This window comes from Macrobrachium rosenbergii, chromosome 56, assembly GCF_040412425.1.
Source record: "Macrobrachium rosenbergii isolate ZJJX-2024 chromosome 56, ASM4041242v1, whole genome shotgun sequence".
Taxonomy (NCBI): domain Eukaryota; kingdom Metazoa; phylum Arthropoda; class Malacostraca; order Decapoda; family Palaemonidae; genus Macrobrachium; species Macrobrachium rosenbergii.
Window position 1 is genome coordinate 21,202,722 of NC_089796.1, and position 25,386 is coordinate 21,228,107.

General features: G+C 34.5%; 1 protein-coding gene across 1 annotated transcript in view; it reads right to left on the minus strand.

The window, feature by feature from the left end:
• Positions 1-9,049: 9,049 nt before the first annotated feature.
• The window catches only part of LOC136836115 (E3 ubiquitin-protein ligase RNF34-like), a 99,235-nt gene continuing 82,898 nt past the window's right edge, over positions 9,050-25,386 (minus strand). Inside the window, exons 6-7 of the mRNA XM_067100106.1 lie at positions 23,286-23,469; positions 9,050-11,285 (exon numbers count right to left, since the gene is read on the minus strand). Coding sequence (XP_066956207.1) covers positions 11,110-11,285; positions 23,286-23,469 — 360 coding nt within the window. The 3' untranslated portion in view covers positions 9,050-11,109. The remainder of the gene's footprint in view (positions 11,286-23,285; positions 23,470-25,386) is intronic.

Below are 25,386 nucleotides of genomic sequence, written 5' to 3' on the forward strand. Positions count from 1 at the left end.
TGCAGATAAAAAATGGCTGTACAAGAAAATAAATGAGAAAATTTGCAATATTTTGTGCTTCTGTACACTACCAAAAAAACTTCACCCTAACCTTACTTCTCTAGCCTCAAAAACTATGACTGAAATTATTGGACTTAAATATACCATCCAGCACCCAAAAAGGCAATGCTGAAGTTGTGTAATTATTAGAAACTATTCTTTATATACTAACTCAATATCAGCTTTTGTACATTTCAGGAAATGTCTTTGAAAGGGGAATTTCCAAGCCTGTTCCATGAAACAAGCTCATAAGAACTTTGGAAAAAACTAGGATGCTTTCAAAATATTGAGGAGACAATGTAAAATTACCATAACCCTCACTGTAAACATTTAGTATTTTGTATGCAAAATACTAATTGGGTAATTATATTTTTGCATTTAATCTGACAGGGAATCCAGCTAAAGTATCAAAACACTATCCTATGGCAAGCTAAAACTACTTTGATTCTTATGAAGATTTTTTTTTCAGAAAAAGATAAATTTTGAATTCTTTGACCACTGTTCAAAATACTACATTCCCTTCTAATAATTATGTGATGAGCATTTCAAATAAAGTCTGCTGTTGCACTTTAGCCCTGCAAAACACTATTGTCTTCATGAACTGATGCTTCATCTACCTGGGATGGGGAAAGCTATAAACAGTCCCATCCCCTTGCGATAAAGAGAAAATCACCAACTATTTTGAATAAATGTACATTTTCAAACATGTTTACACAACTGCTTTACAGCAAAAAACTTTCCTTGAAAAAGATTTGCCCCATAAAATGAACTATTAAATCAAAAGAAACCAAGATATAAAAAACTGAGATGAAAGTATTTGCTAACGGGCAGGATTTGATGACCTTTTTATAACTGAGTAGGCAAAATACACAAAAAAAAAAATTGATGGCAACATTCTATAGTATAATCTAAATCGAAAAGGTAATTAATTTGATACAAGATTTGCAGCCTGGAGAAAAGACCCCTGCACAACATTAGTTAAGCACAGGCCTTACTACTCACTTTCTGCCACTCAGGCAAAAGCTGAGTTACAACTGGTAACCGTGATTGGCCTCATTTCAAGTATATGTTGCCTCTACATACACGGATTCCTGCCATCTAACTAAGTTGTAATTAGTACTTTAATATTAACAGAGAAGTAATATAATACGATAATCCATAACTCACAAAAGTTACAGTGTAATGGGGAATTTACATATCAAAATATACATTATAAAAGCACTATTTACTTGTCCCATACATGTAATACAAAGTATTTCAATACAACCTTTAGCTGTCACATTGATCTGTTGTACATTAAGTTAATAAAAATCAGTATAATTATAATTTAGTACCTCAATTTCCACTAGAATACCTTTACAACTGCTAATGTGACATCCGCATGGGATCAATTTATCTGTAACTGTTAAACTGCTGTAGAAAAAAAAAGTTATATGTTAGGGCAAAAACAGTACAGCAACCTTTGATAACCTAGCATGGAAAAATGGAAATGAAAATTGTAAAAAAATTTCTTGCTTATCCAAGAAATTCTAAAACTTAACAAAATATATCTTATTACAATATTACAACAAAGGCCACTAATATTTTCAGAGTGGTTAAGAATATACATGCAACATTTTGCCAAAATAAAGGCTTATAAGTATGTGACATCTTAGGAAGACTAATAATCATTTATAAAGATTGTACACTATAATAATTTACATATACCTCACAGAATTCTGTGACAGAATACAGTATTGAAAATCTTGTGCCTCCATCTCTTGTGAACAGATTTTAAACTGGGTTTGAGTCCACTCTGAAACTGTACTTTCTCCATTTTTTCAACTTCTTTTTCAACATTTTATTTCTATCTTTGTTAACATCCATATAGGGTAACATCCTAAAAGATTTCCTTTATTTTTCCAGAATGTTGCACAAATGCCCAAACAAAAACAGATTTGACATAAACCGGCAAGGTTGCTGGCCCCTACAAAGCCTAGTTACTATGGAACTGCCATAATTCTTAACTTTGTAATTAACTGTAAAATGAACATATAACAAATAACAGACATCCATCTGGTTCACACAAAAAGAGCAAAACGAATAACATTATTAAATATAAGCCTCTTGAAAATTCTAATAAAACCTTTATGATTATCGAACGGCACAATACTGCTAAGTGAGCTCTACATCACTGAGTTCTATTTGAGTCTTTGGAACAGTATATCACAAAATCAAGTTTATATACATCTATATCAACTCTTACCATACTTCCTGTAACATTAACCACCCAGCTGACACAAGCACCTGGGACCAGAGCCAGGAAAAAATCAAAATTAACAATTTGCTCTTGCTAGCTACAATGCTTGCAAGCAGTTAAAATAAAAATGGCATCTAGCAGGTACAGCAGGAATGCAATAGTCAGTATTAGTACAGCTCCAGTAAAGCCTTTTTCTGAAGGTATTTTTTACTATCACTGGATAATAATCAAGAGTGAAAAAAAACCCCCACAACTTTTTTATTGTTTTCAATCAATAATCAACAGCAAAAAAACCCACAACTTTTTTTGTTTTCAATCACTTCAGTCACTAAATTTTCAAGCAACTCTTATCTACTCAATACAATGTCAGTTACTCATTAAAGAATGAATCCCTTGGCCACTAAAAAGAGTTTAACCAAACCGCAGAGGTAGAGATTTAGGTTTAAGTGATGTGGACAACTACTGGATAGCAACACCATCACAAACAATATTTCATGAACCAGTTTAACAAGGTAACTGTTTTTGTAGCCCAGTCTCCACTCCTATCATTTCATCAAGAAATAATTCAACCACACCTCCAAGTCAACATTCCTATCTGCTATAGGGCTGCCCCAAAAGGGTTTACTCCTAATAAATATATTAGCATGACATCTTGAAATTCAGGGATAAATTGAAAATGTTCAGGATTGACAAAATTTTTTTTCAAGAGTTTGTTTCCAATACTTGATATTTGTTGTCTGTAAACTGATGAATCACATGAAATACATGTAACAGAAATGGAACTTTTAATGTTGTATGCAACCCATCACACCTTCACTTTGATGATTTTAATGAAAAGTTTTCTTATGAAAAAAATCAGCCTGTCATTTTTTTTGTGTTGTTTCCCTATGATCTCTTCCTACTTGGCTGTTCGATTTTTCAAACTTCCTTCATCTCGCTCCAGTATTCTTTTTTTTTTTCACAAGAACAAAACCTTGAGGACAGCACTACAACAGTACAGAACTGTGATCCAGTGGCCTTATTAATTTACAATAGTATAAAATGTGTAGGTCTAGTAATTTCTGTAACAAACGTAGTACAGTACATTCCAATAATTCCCAATATCACTGAAAAGCCAAAATACTTAATTTCTCTTAGTCTTTTGTTCTATCTTATTTCTCCTTTAGAGAGATAGACTACAGTCATTACATCATTCGAAATGCAAAACTGAAGTTAATCTGTTTAACTGACAATAATTAATAAGCTCAAAACGATCTGAAAGTTGCACATATGATAACAGAGCCTGTTAGTAATTCTGCAAGAGACACTTTTTACTATACAAATTTGACACAAATTTTGAACTTTTGACATCACCCCAAACTAGTTCACAGATTCAACATAATATAAGAGTAACTGCCTTCCCCAGCAACTCTTCTTGATGCAAAGAACAGTTCTGAATAATATTTTAATGCAGTGTAAGCTAAATTTGAAGGTAACAGCACTGCAGTGTAAAACATTCGAACTTTAATGGACATTTTCCACACTGATTGATGGTTCTCTTATAGTACATGAGAGAATTTCATTACCCTTACCAAGGGAAAGGTTTCATAATTTTAATTTATCATGTATATGACCATGTAAATTACTCTTCATATACAGTACCATGATTTATTTCTAATTTAACCATGTACCCCATTCACTAGCATGCCAAGTTCCATGTTACATGTTAGGACGCTTGTTTAACAATATCTTAACCATGAATCTCCTTCACTAGCCTACCAATTAAAAATCATTCCCAATAAGCTGCAGACCTGTATCAGATGAAAAGACTGTCTCTAGCTGAGTCATGTCTATTGCTACGGTACAGCCTGCCTAAATGAATACTGAAAATTTAACAAAGACCAACAAGAAAGTTAAAGCAAAGCAATTACTGTAGTGCATTCCAAGCCATTTTCAATTAATCTCCACGACAGGACGTACAATAAACCGACAATGCATTGAGCTATGCTTCCAACACAGAAGTTCCTTGGCTAATAATCAACCACATTCAATTAATTATGATATAGACACCATACGACAAAATGGCTTAACGAGTTTTCATAACTCACTTATGTTATTGTTACAAAAAGACAGGACACCTAGACTTGCCAAATAATGTTAATATTATGCTAAATAGCAATAATTTCTTGAATTTGCAATACCAAGCTCTGAAATAAAAAAATCAAATAAATTGGATTAAATATAATAAAGCACAAAACCAGCTGTGACAGTAGCTCTTATAAATATAACCTAATTTTTTATTTTGAGGTTCAGTAAAATTACTTGCAATAATAACATTCCTGAACCTTCTTTCTAAAAGCTTTGAAAATCTTGTGGGAACATTAAGATCAACCATATTTCATTCACTAGCAATGGTACAAAGTTCTGGAAAGCATTTTATGTCATAATGCAAAAACAAAAATGCATTCCAATTACAGGAAGTAACAGCAACTCTTGATTCTAAATAATATACAAATGAAATCACAGGCTTAATATTTTGTATTGGAAATTTTCCAATAACACAGTGTAAAACTGTCTTTTTGCATCTGCTTTCAGTTATTATAAAAAAAGTGAGTACTGACTAGAATACAGTAAAAACATGCAAGAATGCAAATCCTTTGTAGAAATTTAATGAAAATCATTCACCTGTCAGTGCCTTGGAAATCAATAACATGAAGCGACATCATCTGTCATTGAAGTAGATACAAATAACAGTTGCTATACAATTCACTTAGGTTCCTTAAAAAGGTTTTAGGTGATCAACTATTACTACTCCATTCAAAATAGTGATTTAATGTGGATGAATTTCTGGATACTACAAACAAAGAAACATTAAAAAAAGCCCCATACCTACTCAAAACCAATCTTTTTCAATAAATAAGCAAATAATTACACTTTACATGAAACAAATTCATTTAAAGAAAACAAATAAAATACTGAAATAAAAAAGAAAAAAGAATATGAACAGAAATAGTACAGATAATGCACAATCAACAATGAGTTCCCCAAGTCCCCAGAACACTTCTGTATCTACATGTACACATAAAAATATAAAATTATTAAAACAGAAGAAAATTACAGTGTGAAAAAGAAGTGCAAAAAACCCAAGTTAAAGAAACAGAAAATTAGAAAAGAGGAAATTACTTTAAACATAGAGAGAGGCAATAAACACTGGTATCGAAAAGGTAATTTCAATTTCTTACAGAAGTTTTGTTTAAAAAGTATACAAAACTACTTTAAGACACTGAAATCAAAAGAACAGAAGATAAGAAAAACTCAAGAAATGATTGCATGATTACATGCTCACCAAGAGAGACACTGTAGTAAGTAATTATGCCTCGTATATAGAGGAAACCAAACAAAATTACATAATGAAGTTTAAGATTTAAATCAAAAGCTAAGGTAAAACAGCAAAAATCTGTTAGACATGCATTGGGGTGGGAGGGAGGGCCAGCTAATTCTGTGTTTCTCCAATGTTGATTAGAAAGCCAACAAAGAAGATTGGCTACTTCTGCCTTTAAATGCCAATTACAATGCAAAAGTAACTTAGGGGTCAGAGCTAGGGAGATTTCATGTTCTCAGTTTATTGTATGCTGAAAAAGCTACCATCAAAAAAGCATCTGGCATTGTCAGAAATCAACTAGACCAGTCATTTACCATAGTTATCTTATATAATACAACTTAAAAAATTAATCATTGGATTAAATGAATGTTGAAGATTGACAAAACTTTTTCAAGGATTTCCTTCCAATATCTGATAACTGTTTTAAAAGTTGGACAATCATTTTAGATATGTTTTACTTTACTGTGTTGTTCTATGTTCTCTGCATTCAGATACTGGGCCATGTGGATTAGTCAACAAATACCTAAGGGTAAGAGGCATAATCAATTTGAAGACGGGATAAATTACGTATATGTGGTATTTTATTTTGGAATAAAAAATATTGCAAACCAACAATTGGTTTTATCTGTTTTAATCTCTTATTCTTGAGAGTCAATATTCTCCATTTCCTGCAACTTAATGAGGATGGTAAGTTTTAGAGACAGAAACAGATCACTGACAAGAATAGGTATATTTGATATAGTCTCAGGGAACTGCTTTATCAGTATCTTCCCTATCTTTAATGCCCATATCTGCAAAGACCCCATATATTTAAACCTTTACACTGGCTTCATGAAATTTGTGGAACGAAAGCTTAGTCTTCGGAACACAGTATTTTCAGGACATTTACTTTGAATGATTTATAAAGCAATTCTGGTCACTTAAAATTACATATTTCTATAATTGTGTTTCTAATAATCTTGACTGCTCACCATATTTCAGATAATTCTGCTCCAAAGACAGATGCATTACTTGCTAAGAAAACTGGTATGTTTCATTTTATGATACTGGAGCAAGTCCTGCAACAGAGAAAGATCTGTTTCAGTCTCCACAGACTGAGTAATGTGGGCCTCTGCATCTTATATAATCTAATGTATATTGTTTCTGATATTCATGAGTTAATGTATAATTTTTGGCTCGGCAGTTCAAGTGCATACAGCATACAGACACATACTTTAGGCCAGGGGAGGTGCTGTTTATTTTTATTGGCTCAAAAAATCTGTAAGCTCAAACTGGTAATGGAGACTTTATGAGAGAGAGAGAGAGAGAGAGAGAGAGAGAGAGAGAGAGAGAGAGAGAGAGAGAGAGAGAGAGAGAGAGAGAGAGAGAGCTGTTTATTTTTATTGGCTCAAAAAATCTGTAAGCTCAAACTGGTAATGGAGACTTTATAAGAGAGAGAGAGAGAGAGAGAGGAGAGAGAGAGAGAGAGAGAGAGAGAGAGATGCTGTTTATTTTTATTGGCTCAAAAAAATCTGTGCTCAAACTGGTAATGGAGACTTTATGAGAGAGATCCTAATTTGGCTACATAAACTGCACATTTCTTGCTTAAAGAAAACACAAATATATGATAAAGTGATAAAATTTTTTTTAATTTGCATTGAGAATTGACATTACAATTTTCCTGCTTCTTCAACCCATGACTCATCCCTTGGGGTGTGTAGGAAGGGGTCCTTTGGCAAATTAGTCATTTAAAATATTTTAAATTTTTATTTTGTGGTTCTCACGACAAACTTATAAAATAAAAACAAACACTCCAGTGATATATGAAAATCCTCCTCAAATCTTCCAGTGTAAAATCCCAAGCTAATTATTGTACTGAATACCAACTTAAATTCTGCTAAATCATCATCTTTGCTTAGCAAAACTTCACTTTTTCTCTTTGGTAGTTAAGTCTACTACAAAAGTGCCTATGTACAGGGTAGATAATAATCCATAAATAAATCATTCTGAAGATATATTTATATCTCAATGCCCTGAGCCTTCACTATAATAAGCAAGGTTATGGTCCGTGTAAGGCCATGTGAAATTTTAGACAAGTACCTCACTCTCTCTCTTCATTCTTCCGAATTGCACCTGCATCCCGGCCCCCACCCCCAACATTTCCAGATTAAAACAATGGCATTAAAGTACAGCGTGCTCTTTCTAAAGTAATTAAAGAGATAAAACAACAAATTGAGAGAGATAGAGAGAATAAAAAGCACATACTGCTGGCATACAAAATATTCTGAAGTACACTCTAAATTCATGGCATACAAATTTAAACTTGGGGTACTGTACAGCATGATTCTGGAAAAAAAAAAAATTGGCTGTGACTGCAAAAGCAGTCAGGTGATTGGATTGATCTTGGGTGAGGGAACTTTTCACTCAGTCATGCAATAAGTTTTATAGATCAATTGTATAGCAAGTGTTACTTGTAACTATTTACAAATTTAACATGAAAAAAGGTTAACCCAATTGCTTTGGCTTAGAACCTCGTTTTTTTATATATTTAAAAAGATATTTTTAAAAAATGCTAAAATAAATATGGAAACTGTATACCTGTATTAGATAATTAGCTTGGGTACAAAACCAAATGGAGAGCCAACAAATGTTAAGCATTTGTAAGTTCTAAATAACAGTTAAAATATGTTACATTAAATCACTTTAAATATTAAAACTAACAAAAATTTGACAAGAGCCAAATTCCCATCTTTCATATGAAGCTTTTTATAGCAGCCCACATGAAAGAAGCACACTGACAACATTGTTACTATAAACACTTGTATTAATGACACCACTGCCAGACCACATAATTAACTTATTGTACTTGGTCAACATTATTCAAAGTGAAATTACAAAAAATAATTACTGAAAAACCTATGCAGCAGTCGATATAAAACGTCCACATTAAAAGCCCAGCAAGACGGACAGTTTAACAGATCCACACACTGGAGAGTTCTTTTAATTTCAATTAAAAATAATGTTGACAAAAAGGACAGTTTTTGCTCTGAACAATGACAGCATAAAACATAAATGCATGTGAGGAGTATGACTAATTTAACCCTCCACGATAAACTTCATCACAAAATACCAATTTGAAGTTACAACCAAAAGAAAAGAACATGACAATTCTACTTTGTCAGTAGTTTTTCACCCCAAATTGCTTTGATAAATCTTAACAAGGTATAACTTCTCAAGGTCCAAAAGGTCAAAAGTTACTTCAAAAGTACCATAAGAGTAAGCATTACACATCCACAAAAATAACTGTTATGTGACGTCTACAACAGAGCAGTTGAACTGAAATTGCTAAAAGAACCATCCCACATCTCTTCTTTCTATATTTCCCTTTACTTCCTCTTACTTCGTCCTAGTGAATACCGTATTCTTTGGAAGCTTGAATTTCAAGTCAGTGGTCCCTGTGGGATTGTTCCATATGAATAGATCTAATCTACTAAATAATAATAATATAATAATAATAATACTTCCATTAAAATAAAGAGGGAAATTTCTCCCGAATTAAAGTCTCCCCAACCCAGGAAAGGTAATAAATTTAATGCTTCAGGAAAACCCCTTGGAATCTGGCTATTGTCATGATGTTTTGTAAACTTTACTGGCTATTGTCATGAACTTTTGTAAGCTTTATCTCAGGGCGAGTGAGTAATAAATCCAACAAATATTTTTCACTATACCAGAGATGAAAAATAATAGCAATACTGCAGAAACTTCAACTTTCAACATGACAACATTCCACATCAAGAATGCAGAAATTTCAAATTTCAACATGCCAACATTCCACATCAAGGATGACTGTACTGTAGGTCTGAGTCCTTGAAAAAGGATGAGAATCCTTTCTGGTTTCATGGAAAGATTTGAATTAAAAAATAAAATAAAGTAAAAACTGCATTGCATAAGAAATGGGTTGAAAAAACAAGAAAAAAAGGAGGAACAATACAGCTGTCAACTGTGGTGAGGAGGAAGTAACCAAGAAGAGTTGTAACTCTTTTTTCAAAAATTATATGTCCATAAAAGTTATTGTCTACACACCTGTGATCACAAATGACAAAGCAGTGATAAAAACCTGTGAAAGAATTTTACTAATGATCATTCTACCAACATCAGATCAGATTATAAAGTATATGGGCCATTACAGCATATGAAATTCTTAGCTACTGTTTTTGTCAAGAATTTTCTATTTTTACCAATTTCATATTATGAAAAAATGTACACAAAATATTCACCCATAAATCTGCGGTATCTGATTCATGTGGATTCAGATTCTAGGGTCTGGTTAACAATATGTAATAAAAATAAAGTACGAAGGCTCTTCTATAAATAGGCTTCATACCCTTTCTTTTACAAATGAGAGAGAGAGAGAGAGAGAGAGAGAGAGAGAGAGAGAGAGAGAGAGAGAGAGAGAGAGAGAGAGAGAGAGAGAGAGAGAGAATAATCACTTTTCTTCAATTCAACATCAGACAGCACTAAAGGGGTTCTCATAACATCGACAAATACCAATTATCGCTTTGCTAGTACATGTACAGTACGTTACACCTATGAAATAACATTACTTTGTCTGTGATAATGAAAAAATATCTTAAAGGGTCAAGAAGTGACAGAAAGGGTCATCCATTTCAATAGTGGAAATCTGTTTCATATATTTCAGCACCTCTTGCCTCCAACTAATGGCTTTCAATACGAAAACATAAATACAGCTATTACATATTTTTATTAGCTAGTTTAACCAAGCCAATGAGTCATAGCAAGACTGATACGGTTTAAAAATTTTATGCTTGGTGAATCAAATTATGAAGGCTGACAATAATTCTTTGATAAGTTCCAAAACTTGATATTAATAACCTATAAATATTATGACTAAAGACAAAGAGAACATACAAACAAAAATCAAGAAATAAAGGATACTTACATATCTCCGCTGCAAAGGATGTTGTTAGGCAGAATCCTCAAGAGTTCTAAATACATGTACAGTAATGATTATGCAACAGAACTGCAGGCTTGATACTTTGACACCTGTTAATGTAGCAGCAATCACTTACTAACAATACAGCACTGATGCAGTAACAAACATGAGTTTATACAATAATAGGTGATAGGGATGTTCAGAAGAAACTAAAAGTTGTCCGTTTGTTATAAACACAGCATGTAATCACTCGAGCACTAATTAAAAAAAAACACATTACTGATGTCAACACAAAAACTATGAACTTTTGACACACTTGTAATTTCCATGGATTTTAAAGTTTTAAGTTAAATATGAAGTCAACGTAAAATATCAAAACAACTGATCTAGACTATTATATAAGGTAATTTAATTTCCTTGTAACTACTGTATAAACTGGCTGCACCTTAACATTAATACAGTATTAATTAGGACATTGTAATAAAATCAACATCTAAGGCCACAATGAACAATAATTAACTATTATTTGCCCAACCATTAAGCCCTGAATGTACGCACAACACGGACTACAAACTGGCGGCAAACTGGACACTCTGCCATCTGTTTTCCACACTGTGTGCATGCTACCATGTGGCCACATTCAAGAAGTACACAATCAATGACGCTGTCCATGCAGATTTTGCACACCAATTCTTCAGGAAGGGCATCCACATCTGAAAAAGAACAAAGCTATAACATACAATACCCAACACATTATGCAATGCTACATTAAAGTACCATTAATCATGTTGGACACTGGTTCCTGATTTCTAAATCAATATTTCTTAGCTAGACCACAATACTATAAAATACTTGAATTAATGGCAACTTGGTTGCTTAGAATGTTTTTTCCTGGTCCTTTCAAAATCTCTTTTTACACTGATGGATCTATTCTTAAAGCTACATCAACACTTAAATTTACAAACTTTGATGTAAGTTCCTTCTATTAAGATATCATGCTGTTAAACTGGAAAATTATTTTCTCATCATCTATCATTATCCTCTTCTTTCAAAGTCATTTGGAAAATTGACTGTTGTTTCATTATTATTTTTCAATCAAGAGTCTACTATAAAATGACTTACTTTTATATAAACACAACGATGTACAATTTGTAGAGCACTACTGTAAAGAGCTAACACTGTAGACTTAATTTACATATATTTCCATGTTTTACTTTGTTCCAATCTTTCCAACTACAGTAGTGTTCTTTTTACTTTTGCTTTGCTAAAGTAAGTAAAATAAATCCATTCCCAATTTCTTACTTCATGACTAAGTGCCTTCAAATGACTGCATAATAAATAAAGTAACAAACGGAGTGTTTGCAAGATGGAAAATTAAGACAAAGACTTTTAAGACTTGGGTAATTTGGGTAACTGGGTAAGAGAGATAAGTGAGAGAACTAACTCAATAGATAATGTCATACAAGGAAACCTGGTGAAAAACCACTAATAGTGAATAATTAAACACCAATTTATTTGTGGGGAAAATCACTGGCATGGCTTTCGCAAAGCAAAGTCTATTCGGAATCTTCTTCCAAGTACTGCTGGCAAACTGAAAACTGGTTTACTTCTTTTGGGTAAGCTCCTATCTGACTGTTACCAAGGCAGTACCTACTGTCATACCCCATAGCAAATGGTGCTTCTTTCTTTCACCAAAGGCCACCTGAAATCTAATTCTCAAATCTGCTATCAAGTGGGCCTTACAAAGCTCTCCCGACGTTAACCTCCAGCAATCCCATGCTGATGATACTAGGGTCTCAAATTCTTCTCTTAACTAGTAGCACTCTCATGTAACAGTTTGACAAGGACATGAAAACACGCAATTCAATTTTTTACTATGCAATTTTGTTGAATTAAAACAAAACCAATTCCTCTCAAATAACATCTCAGAAGATGGCTTTAAAATTCTTCCAATGGAACTCATTTTCTTACTCTCATGTATCCTCTGCATAGAGGAATACATATGGAATTATCTTTTTTTATGAGTTCCCAAATTTCTGTCAGGACTCAATTGTAATTCCAGCTTATTGCCCAGCCTTTATGTCTATTACATGGTTATCTCATTAAGTTTGCCTTAATGATTAGTGAAATAAGATTGTTATTTCACTAAGATTGCTACTACATAGAAATGTGATTGCTCTACTCCCTTACTGTGGCCATTCCTCAGGCAACATCCAGCCAAATGTATTGTACTAAAATAGACTAACCAATTGGACAGTTCAGCGACAGCTTTTGACTACCCAACCCATCTCCATATGAAAAAAATAAATAAAAAGCCAACAAATAAAAGTAATTTATACAAATCTGATAAAGTATATTGAAGATTCTTAAATGAGGAAAGAAAATTGAAGCCAGAAAATTAGTTTTACAGCTAGATCAAAATAAGTAAAAAATGCACCGAAGTTTCTTTGGCAAAATCGAGTTTTATGCACAGCATGTATTGCTGTACGAAACTCTCAGCTGGGGCCCATGAAACTTTTAGCCTTGGCCCAGTGGTGGCCTGTGTTGTTGGCACCTACAGCTTTGCCAGATGCAGGATCATGGCTAAATATACCTAAAATAAAGCAAAACTACTGAGGCTAGAGGGCTGCAATTTGATGTTTGATGATTGGAGGATGGATGATCAACATACCAATTTGCAGCCCTCTAGCCTAAGTAGACTTTAAGATCTGAGGGTGGACAGAAAAAGAGCGGATGGACAAACAAATGGCCATCTCAATACAGGCAGTCCCCGGTTTTGCAGCCGGTTCCGACTACGAGCGTTCCGAGGTTACGACGCTTTTCAAATATATTCATCAGAAATTATTTCCCGGCTTCGCACATGTTCGGGGTTCTGACGCCGCCAGTCGCCCGATCCGACTGAAGAAATTTGGCCCCAAAATGGCAGAATAATCATAATTTGAAGGTTTTTTTGATGTAAAACTCAATAATAATGCAGTTTACGTCGTTTTCAATGCACCCAGAGCATTAAAAGTAAGGTTTTCTTATGATTTTTGACGATTTTCGACGATTTTCCGGTTTACAACGATTTTCGGGTTACGACGCGGCACAAGAACGGAACCCCCGTCGTAAACCGGGGACCGCCTGTAGTTTTCTTTTACAAAAAACTAAAAGGTGAAAGACTCACAAAATAAAATGTAGAAAGCAATGCAGCTCGGTACTAAAGGGATGCTGAATAGAGGGTTTAACTCTACTTACAATGCAGAAAGAAACTGCAATAAGAAAACATCTTGCAAGAGGAAAACTATGGATTTCCATGTTTGAATGCTCAAAACTTGCAATAAAAATAAAAATTTTTCCATGGACATAACAATTACCTTCAAGAGAAAAAAAAAATTACATCCAGTACCTTCATAAATTACTTTAAGATAAAAAAAGAATGGAACGATGAAAACATTACTTTGAGAATGTAATGCATGAAGTGAAAAATAAGAATTTCAGCTTCATATGACTAAGGGGCCAATATATCTGAAAGGTTAAAACAGCACTTATGGAACACTAACATACAGTATATTACAAGTGGCTCAAGAACAATTAATTTTGGAGATGGACAGACCCCTGGATACCGAAAGACCTGGAAGAAAGCATTACCATGGTACTGTACAACAGTGGATTACAATTGCTGGTATATGCTATGAAAGTATGGAAAAAAGTGCTGCATTAAGTTATGAAATCATCTTCAAAATAAACAACTGTCAGTTTTGGCTAAATGGCAAGAAAATAAACCTTAAAGGTAATCTTCAAAATGAGGCAAAAACATATCACTAATATTAATATTGTTATTAAACACTGTAGCCATTCTTAACTCTCACAGGGCTGGCACAAAATTTTCTTTATAAATGATTTAGTACAATAATTAATTGCAAATCTTAAAAATTTAATGTTTCCTCAAGAGATTTGTTTCCAAGAATCATTTCTTGCTGGTTACAAACTGGAAAATCATTTTTAGAGGTGACTGGATTCTGGAACCGGGTAGAGTGTCAATCACCAAATATCCCTAGGTAAAAAGCGTAACCTATACAATAGGTAAATGTGTAACCTATACAAAGACAAGATAAAAATACTGTATTTTGGTATAGTATTCTTTCTGAAGGTAACGTCACATTCCATCAGTCTGACTTACTTTAACTTAAGTTCAGTATTCCATAATGCTTATCCTTTATTGTGGATGATGAATTTTAAAGATAAAAAAATATCATGAGCAAGGACAGGGGGAGAAGGAAGATGAAAAGGTATATGGATGAGGTGGCAACGGGAATACAGTAGAAAAGAAGGGAATCAGAGCATTCCTTGCAGCTTTGGAAGTTTTATCAGCACCTTCATTTCCCTTAAAGCCTGTGTGTATACATAAATCGAGAATACTTTTACCAAGCAATTAATGTACATAGGTATAGTCCCAACTCGCGCGGCAGCCTTTATTTAAAAAATCGGGGTAGCACTTTGATAGTTTAGTGTAGGTGACAAGCCCTTCCCCCTACCAACAGGAGTACTGGAAATGACTTAGCAGAAAACCTCATTCTGTTTCTGCCCTTATGTCCATGAAAGGGGTGGAAGGCAGGCTCCAATCCATAATTACTTGGTAAGTATATATGAAACTTTATTCGATTATGAAAATAACATCTTCATATAAATAACTTAGCTGTGTAGAACTATATAGTAGCTCCGCAGCGGCGACTGCCTTCTAACTTAACTTTTTCTACAGTTTTTTGGTTGCTAATTATGAATTTACCTTTAACTTCTGGTGCTTGAGTGTAATTAACCTGTAATTAACCCCTGAAGTCCATCCAACAAGGGGTTTCCATATGTGATCTTCACAAGACAGAGCACGGGTAAGTCTGTTTCGAACGGTTCATATCCCGTCCGGCATGTGCAATAACTTATTAAAGTATGGGTACCCAAACAGGCTCCCCCCCACCGGGGCCAGTACTAAACAGGGCGAAGGGACATTCCATTTGGCCGACAACAAACAGATGCACCGCCTGTATCAGAACCCCTAATAGTGTAGAAAAAACCAGTTGAAAAGGTAAAGACAGGCCCGGAGCTAACATATAGAATTACCCATAGCTGAATCCCACATTGACAGGAGGTGGGATGCATGGACATATTCTACTCCAAAACATTAAGTTATGGTAATGACTTTAAAATAGAAAGGTTGCTAGCACTGAAGACAGTGCTTGTCATTTCTTTATTTGGTAAGAGCTACTGCAGGTAATAACAGTACTGCCTTTGGTTGGTGCTCATCTTAACCCTTAAACGCCTACTGGACGTATCATACGTCGACTAAAATTGTCTGTTGGGTGCTAAGTGGGCGTGCAAACGTTGACTACAAAAATTTCAACCTTCGTCATCATTTCGACGAAATGGTCGAAAAATGCAATTTAAGCTAAAAATCTTACATTCTAGTAATATTCAATCATGTACCTTCATTTGCAACAAATTGGAAGTCTCTAGCACAATATTTCGATTTATGGTGAATTTTAAAAAAAACTTTTCTTACGCCCATGTAACTTCGGCCGAAATTTCAGAAATTCTTTCGTCATTTTGTTTAATTTTGCACTGTTCTATATTAGCCCGTTACATAAAGTTTTATATATGAAAATGTGCGCAATTTCATGTACAATACAACAGAAAATAACTCATGGTTGTAGCTTTTTCAGTTTTGAAATATTTTCATATAAATCATGATAACTGCTAAAAATTTCAACGCCTTTGGTCAACTTTGATTTCGACCGGAAAATGGTAAACGCAATTGTAGCTAAAACTCTTACATTCTAGTAATATTCAATCATTTACCTTCATTTTGCAACCAATTGGAAGTCTTAACAATATTTCGATTTATGGTGAATTTTTGAAAAAAACTTTTTTCCTTACGATCGTGCCAGAAATTCTTTCACGTTGTCGTAATGTTGCAATTGTTTTATATTAGTCGTTACATAAGTTTTATACAGTATATGGAAATGTGTGCAATTTCATGTAGAATACAACAGAAATAACTCATGGTTTTAGCTTTATCAGTTTTGAAATATTTTCATATAAATCATAATAACTGCAAAATTTCAACCTTCGGTTTTTAACTTTCGACGAAATGGTAAAACCCAATTATAAGCTAAAAACTCTTACATTCTAGTAATATTCAATCATGTACCTTCATTTTGCAATAAACTGAAGTCTCAGCACAATATTTTGATTTATGGTGAATTTCTGGAAAAAAAAAAAAAAAAAAACTTTTTCACGCTCGTCTGCGTGCACCGCCGAACATCTCAGAAATTCTTTTGTCATGTTGTCGCAATGTTTGCATCGTTTACATTAGTCGTTACAAACTTTTATATATGAAAATGCAATTTCATGTAGAATACAACAAGAAGATAGCTCATGGTTGTAGCTTTTATCAGTTTTGAAATATTTTTTCATATAAATCATGATAACTGCCAAAATTTCAACCTTCGGGTCAACTTTGACTTTAATCGTAAATGGTAAAAAAACGCAATTGTGTAGCTAAAACTCTTACATTCTGGTAATATTTAATCATTTACCTTCATTTGCAACCAATTGGAAGTCTCTAGCACAATATTTCAGATTTATGGTGAATTTTGAAAAACTTTTCCACGCCAGCGCCAGAAATTCTTTTCACACGTTGTCGTAATGTTTTGCAATTGTTTTATATTAGTCGTTACATAAGTTTTATACAGTATATGGAAATGTGTGCAATTTCATGTAGAATACAACAGAAAATAACTCATGGTTGTAGCTTTTATCAGTTTGAAATATTTTCATATAAATCACAATAACTGCCAAAATTTCAACCGGTCAACTTTAACTCGACCTAGAAATGGTAAAAAACGCAATTATAGCTAAAATCCTAAGATTCTAGTAATATTCAATCATGTACCTTCATTTTGCAACAGCTGGAAGTCTTTCATAACCAATATTTCAATTTTATGGTGAATTTCTGAAAAAAAAATCCTTCCTTTCGTCTGTGTGATAACTCGGCCTAACATCTCAGAAATTCTTTTCGTCATGTTGTCGTAATGTTTGCATCGTTTTACATTAGTCGTTACAAACTTTTATATATGAAAATGTGCACAATTTCATGTAGAATACAACAGAAGATAGCTCATGGTTGTAGCTTTTATCAGTTTTGAAATATTTTCACATAAATCACGATAACTGCCAAAATTTCAACGCCGGTCAGCTAACTTTCGACGAAATGGTAAAAAATGCAATTGTGCTAAAACTCTTACATTCTAGTAATATTCAATAGTAATATTCAATCGTTTACCTTCATTTTGCAATAAATTGGAAGTCTCTAGCACAATATTTCGATTCATGGAGAATTTTTGAAAAAACATTTTCCTTACGTCTCTTGTGATGGCAACCATTTAACATCTCAGAAATTCTTTTGTCGTTGTCGTAATATTTCACCGTTTTATATTAGTCGTTACATAAAGTTTTATATATGAAAATGTGCAATTTCATGTACAATACAACAGAAAATAACCTCATGGTTGTGCTTTATCAGTTTTGAAATATTTTCATATAAATCACGATAAATAGAAAAATTTGACTTTTGGTCAACTTTAACTCGACGAATGGTCGTAAACTGCAATTAAAGCTAAAACACTTACAGTCTAGTAATATTCAATCAATAGCTTAATTTTTCAACAAACAGGAAGTCTCTAGCACAATATTTCGATTTATGGTGAATTTTTGAAAAAACATTTTTTCGTCCCAGATTACGATTCATGCATTATTTTGTGATAATATTTTTCTCTGTGTTGCTTTGATTGTTTTACAATTTGTTATATACCAAATTCATCGTAATTTAGTTACAATACAACTAAAAAAATTAACTCATTAGCTTTAACCGTTGTGCTTACAGCGCGATTTGTATACAATTATATGAGTTTTTTCTGCGCTGTCATATATTCCAATATTTATATATGATAATGATATTTTTTCATTTCTGATGGTTGCATACTAAACTTCAGGCAATGGACAAAAAAGGAGCCAAAATGAACTCTTAATCTTAAAAACTAAGCGTTAACAGATTTTTGAAAAAACTTTTTTCCTTTTGGCGCTAACTCACCGAACGCATACGGGAGATTTTTGTAAATAGAGTGCTCGAAGTTTAAGGGTTAACCTGTAGTGGTGTGGCAGTATAGTCGTGGAGCGCCTCTACTTAGGTGGTTGCTTTGCAGTGAAGGATATGTCCGATGGCTAGCAAAGCATTAATAAGTGCCCTTGCCCTGGGCGCCGTACCACAATAAAAACAACCAGACAACACGTTCACCTTCACTGAAAACACCCATCCCACAACCCATCCACTGAGACTGGTGGGCACCCCAGGTACACCGTACCCCCTGGCTCCCAAAAATCTGACACCCTACTTTAAGGCCACTGATAATGGCCAAAAGGTACTGCAATTTCAAACACTGTTTCTGAAAATTTTCCTTCCTAACCTGTCCGAAAATTATTCAATTATGCGCTCCACTCACCTGTTCACGTTGTTCTTCTTTCACCATGCAATCCAGCTTACAACAACAAAACCACAAAAACAGACTTACAACCTGGGCTTTTTTCGACCCTAACCCTTCAGAGAGCTCAGTCTACCTACCACCATTTGTTTCAACTCTCCTGCCCGCGTTTGTTTACATTTTTCTCCCTCCCGCCACTTCTGTCCTATAACGTCACTTCCTATGATGTCACAACAGGAACATACTTTTTAAACACAAAGAATGCTTTGCTATAAAAAGTCTTATAAAATTAAACGTGCTTTTTTTATACATTTTGTAATGCCCATACCATTTCACAAATGCAGAAAAAATAAAATAATGACTATCTTCTAAAACTAACATACAATCACACTTATCTCCTTCTCCCTCCCCTCCAGCCTCCTCTTCTCCTAATTCCCTCTAATCTCCATTATTCTCCAATTCTTTACCCTCTACATAATTCCTAATGCTTTCCCCTTGAACTCCAGCTTTGGTGAATACATCAGCTATTTGATACTTTCCTTTTATCCATCTCACCTCACTTATTTCTCCAGATTCTATTGTTTCTCTGTGCAATATCAGTTTAATCTCTTACTACCACTTACCCAGTACTTGATTTTATTCCAGTCATTAGGGGTTTACTCCAGTTTTCACCAGTGCTTCTAATTTCTCCTCCTACTATCTCTTCCTGCAAATGTTGAAATATATCAATCCTTCTGGCCTCCCACACTCAGAGCTTCTGCTTCAATAGTGGACTTTGCTACTCTTCTGATTTTCTGGATTTCCATCATATGGGGACATCTCCTCTTGCATCTGTCAATGATATCACATAACCTAATTGAATATGATCATCTTCAATATTCCCGAATGAAGCATCTGCACAGGCTTCCCAATAAATCTTTTCTTCATCTAACTCACTTATTATCACTTCTCCCATTATGCTCCTAGTTTTTCTCACTATTTTAATCAGCTTTCTCATATCTTGAGTCGTTCCTTCTTTAAAAGCTTTACTTAATTCACAAACATCATATGATATTTCTGGCATGGTATGTAGCGATACCCAATTCAACTGTCCTACCACTGATCTATATTCTGTTAACTCCTTTTGTCCTAATACTCTATTACCTGTAAATCTTCTGGCTTCTGGTTCTCTTACAGAATTTATATACTGCCACTGATTAAGACAAATTCCATTTTCCTTATGCTCCATTATTACTCCTATATACAGGCAGTCCCCGGTTTAAGACGTGGGTTCCGTTCTTACACCGCGTTGTAAACCGAAAATCATCGTAAACTGAAAAATCGTTGAAATTCGTCAAAAATCCTAAGAAAACCTTACTTTTAATGCTTGGGGTGTACTGAAAACGATGTAAACTGCATTTTTATTGAGTTTTTCATAAAAAAAACTCCAAATTTTTATTATTCTGCCATTTTGGAGCCATATTTCTTCCGTTGGATGGCATACGATCGCCATAACCCCCGAACATGTCATAAAACCATGAAATAATTTCTGATGAATATATTTAGCGCCGTAACCTCGAACGTTGTAAGTCGACCCGTTGTAAACCGAGACCGCCTGTACTTGAAACTTTACTTCCTTGGTCTCCCTACTTCAATTTCCCCTTCAATTTACCAAATTGCTTCCTTTAAAAATCCTTCAGTTCCTCTATAGCAAAAATCATCACGTACATAAAAATATTGTTCATATAATTTATTGTCTTTTCTCCAAAAGAATATATTAGGTTCTAATCTACGCCTCTCACCTTTAAGCTCCTCCACCACTTTTACCACCTTACAATACCAAGCCTTTGCTGCATCCTTGAGCCCATAAACAGTTTTCTTCAATTTTCATAATCCACTCCAACCATCTTCACTAGGTGGTTTTTAAATATAATTCGTTGTATTTCATCGCCTTTAAATATGCAGTTTTTACATCTTCATTTATAACAATTCCAATCTTTCAGTTTTATTACTGTCAAACAAAAATTTTAAAATTTCAGCATTGCATGAGCATCTTTTTCCATTCAGCCATTTCTTCAAAACCTCTAGCTACCAATCTTGCTTACATATCCTTCCGCCTTTGTCTTTCAGTTACTGTCCATCTTGTAGATATAGCGTTTTGTCCAATGTCATTTACCTCCTCATATACCTTGTTTTCTCTCCAACTTTGCAGTTCTTTTTCTTTAGCTTCAATTACACTTCTATTTTCGAATCCTAGCAAAACCTCTTCTTTATTTTCAATTTTTTCTACATGACTATAATCTCTTTAAGTTAACCCATCCCTTGTCGCCTGACTGTGAGTCTTCTACACTGTACGAATCAGTCCAAGATTTGCTTTATCTTTTCCCTGCACAACTCAATATAGTCCACTCTTCTAATTGTCCTGTATTTTTGTTTATAGCTCTAACTATTTCCCTTTCTGAATTTGGGTATCTCTTCTATTAACTCACCTTCTATTACCTCACTTTCTTCTGTTAACTCACTTTCCCCCTTCATCTTCCAGTGTTTCTTCTGCCAAATCTCTTTCTATAGTGTCTTCTATATCTGCATTCCTTCTCCAGCCAATTACCATCTCCTTTCCTTCCTGCCCATCTATATTCCCTTCCTTTGATGCAAGGGATTCATCCTTCACAGTGTGTGTTTTGTCTATTTTAAGTATCTTCTCTTTCTGGTGATAGTCTTTGAATCCTAGTAACATGTATTCTTGCTACTTCTCTTACAGAATCCACATGTTTAACCACTACTGTTTACTTGACATCACTACCTGAGCAGGTCCTCTCCATTCATTTTCATTTCTCTCTTATAGAATAATCTCTGTCTCCCATTACTGCTTCTTCAAATTTATGTTTCTGACATTTTTGTTGGGGGCAATTCTTATTTTTATTACAAGACTCATTTTTGATCAACACTTCTCTGGCCTTATGCATTGCATTCAGTGTATCCCTTACTATACTTTCTTCCATACCTTTCTCTCTGCTTGCTGGACTTGAACTTTCTTCTCCCATTAAATTAGGCAAAGAAGGGTTTTTCCCAAATCGTTTCCAGTACTCCCATTGGTCGGCAGGGCTTGTCACCTACACTAAACTATCAAGAAGGCTACTGTGATTTTTTAAATAAAGGCTGTCACATAAGTTAGAATTACAGCCATATAATTGCTTGGTAAATTACTTATATGAAATGAAATTTTAGTACTGTCTCGAGGGGCCTCTGCAGCAATCCTCCAGTCACTGACAATAACAAATTTTCAAGATGGTGTGCTATTAATAATTGTAACTGCTGACTATAATGCAGAAAGTTCTGCTGTGAAAACAGAAGCATTGTTAGAAACAAGAGAAACAAATTGTTTCATCAGCTAATACAGCAGCAAAATCTATAACTGACAGAAACTTAGCGGCTTCATTATAATTTGTGTGGTTCTCACAAGACAAGCACTACACAAAAAGGTATAAGGTTGTACAGTAGATCTTGAAAAGGCACTTATCAGGGAGAGGGTACCAAAAGATCTAACATAATATACGTGGCTAGAATGTCACTAGTAACTGAGGATGATAAAAATCAATATGGAAATTAATGTCCCTGGGCACTACTGCATGCAGACAACCTGGAGTTAACAGCAGAATCAAAGGAGTGGCCTGAAAACTTAATTTTAGAAACATGTGATAACAGCAGTGGTTAGAAAGAAAAAGGGTGTAATCTGCAAAGAGACAAAGAGAAAGATGAAATGTGGATGCTGCTGATGCAGTGTAGAGACAAGTCAAATAGAGCAGTGTTAGAGGAAACATTCAGGACTGCAATGCTTAAGTGGAATATGAGATATTTTTGTTACTCAACATGGATTAGAGCAAATAGTGAAAAGGATGGCGTTATGAAGGAAAAATTTTTGTTTCCTCAGCACATACTAGACTGTGAGGACAGAACTGAAATGGTGTAAGAATATAACGTCTGAGATTCAAAAGAAGAAAGGGCATGATGTTTTGAGTGTGATGAGAACGGGAAAAGGCAATTAGACAATTGGTAGATACGGAATATAAGATGCCACTTAGTAGAATGGCCTAGAATTAATGGAGAAAGATTAAAATAAGGACTGGGAAATAGGAATTCTGACAATGTGCAAAAGATAAAATACTACAGAATGACAAGAACTGTAAGTATTCTCACAGCTTGATAAATTAATTTACTTACTCTGGCGTGAAGCTTGGTAGTCCTTCCATAAGATTTCAATCTTGTTGATGAGTTCTGATTTTTCTCTCACACCAGACAGGTTAACACGATGGAATGCTAATAACTCCTTACATTGTCGTATACTAAGGCGGTTGATGTCCTCTTGGGTTTTCAAATCACCTAGGGATACAATTCCTAGACCAAACTGGAAGGAGAAACATGACATTTTTATAATAAAATAAGGTTTTATATATACTTACCAAGTAATTATATAACTATTAGTTTCTACTTTAACGGCAGCTTTAGATTTTAAATTCGTGGTACAGTAGCGCTCTTTTGTTTTGGTGCAGTTAAATGGCCCGACCACTTCTGGGGAAATATAGGTAGAACATAGCTGAAGAGATCAGTTCATTCATGCTCTATGTCCATGTGCAGGGAGGTGGGAAGGGCTCCAATCATGTAATTACTTGGTAAGTATATATAAAACCTTATTTTATTATAAAAATGTAATTTTTATATATGCCATTTTTATATGTGTAACTTACCAACTTACCAAGTAATTACATATATAGCTGAATCCCAAACTGACAGGAGGTGGAAGCGTATATTTTCTTTTGCTTTCTCAAATTTATTTATAAATGGAAATGCCATTTGATGGTTTAGATAAAAAGTGTAGCATTGCGAGCAAATGTCATATTTCATTTTGCCTAGAGAGAGAGAGATTTCTTAGTAAAGAGAGAGAATTCCCAACATATATATCTGTATTGATCATGAAAGGAAGGCTATCTTGACTCCGTTAGGGACATGACCAGTAATGTCATCAATAAGTACCTGTGGGTGCTTTTGGTCAGGCCATCATCCTGTAGCATGGCAAAGCTAAACAAAACAATTGCCCTTTTGCCCTGGGCATGAAACAAAATACTCCAACCATAAAAACCATGTTTGCCTAAGTCCAATTAAAAAAACACTACCCATCCATTAAAATCAAAGATTGAAGGTACTCCAGGACCAAGTGTATTCTTTTGTAAATAACTCAATGACCTTAAAAAAACCACTATGGAGTTTTGAGGAAAATAGTAGTATTGGTCTATCCCTCATTTCCTAGTCCACACCAGCCATGGAGAAACGGACCATGTCATACAGTACTGTAGTCTGACATTGTTTCACCATCACATAAAAACAGTTAGGAAAACTGATGAAATGCCTATAAGTCGATTGGATAATGCAGAAAGAGAGAGTACCAGTCAAAAGCCAATGATGTGGCTTCTGCCCACACATCATGGGCCTATATCTACATTTTAACGATGAGATTCCATCATATTCATCTCTTTGGTTTGAGAGGGCATTCACAATGAAGATGCTGATTCTTAACTGTCACCAGAGAAGAAAAATTTGATCTTCTTGGTTCTGTCACATTAAGGTTTTAATTCTCTCACTGGGCATAAAATTCTCTCTTGGTGGAAATGAAGGTCAACCAATTCTACAAGACTCTTAATAGAGAATCCGCTACACCATGGATTGAAGAAAGGTTTAGTTTTCTTTGTAAGTAAGTGGAGTATCTTGACATCTAAATGGGAGAAACCAATCTGTTTATACAGAGTATGCAATTTACTGACTCATCTTGCTGTGGGACAAGGGCAATAAAAATCTATTAGGTCTTTCTGGATAACATACCTAAAGAAGATGTGTGAAGCAGTTCAAAAGGGGCCTGACAACACCTTGCTTGAGTACCTGACAGGTTCCAAGAATTATGGGGTGTGTGTTTCAGTTTCTGGTATCAAATGACTTGAGTCCTTTTTCCAAGGTTTGAAGAAGGGTCCAAACCTCTATGCTTGAACACTTTATTCAGCATAGATTTGTAGCCTTTGATTGTGGGCATCAACAAACCTAGGGAAGATCTCAGGTAGAGTAAAAAAATCTGCTAGTTGGGCCTTAGATGTTTCAGAAGAAGAGATGGAATGTCTCTTTCACCATCTCGCGAAATACTGCCCACTCAGCAGAGAGCTTCTGGAAGAAGATTTCGTCTACATCTGTAATTGCTATTTGGCAACCTCTCTTGAAAAACAGAAGCACCTGCAAGGACTGACAGTCTGAAGTCTGACCAGAGCAAGAGCTGGACAAA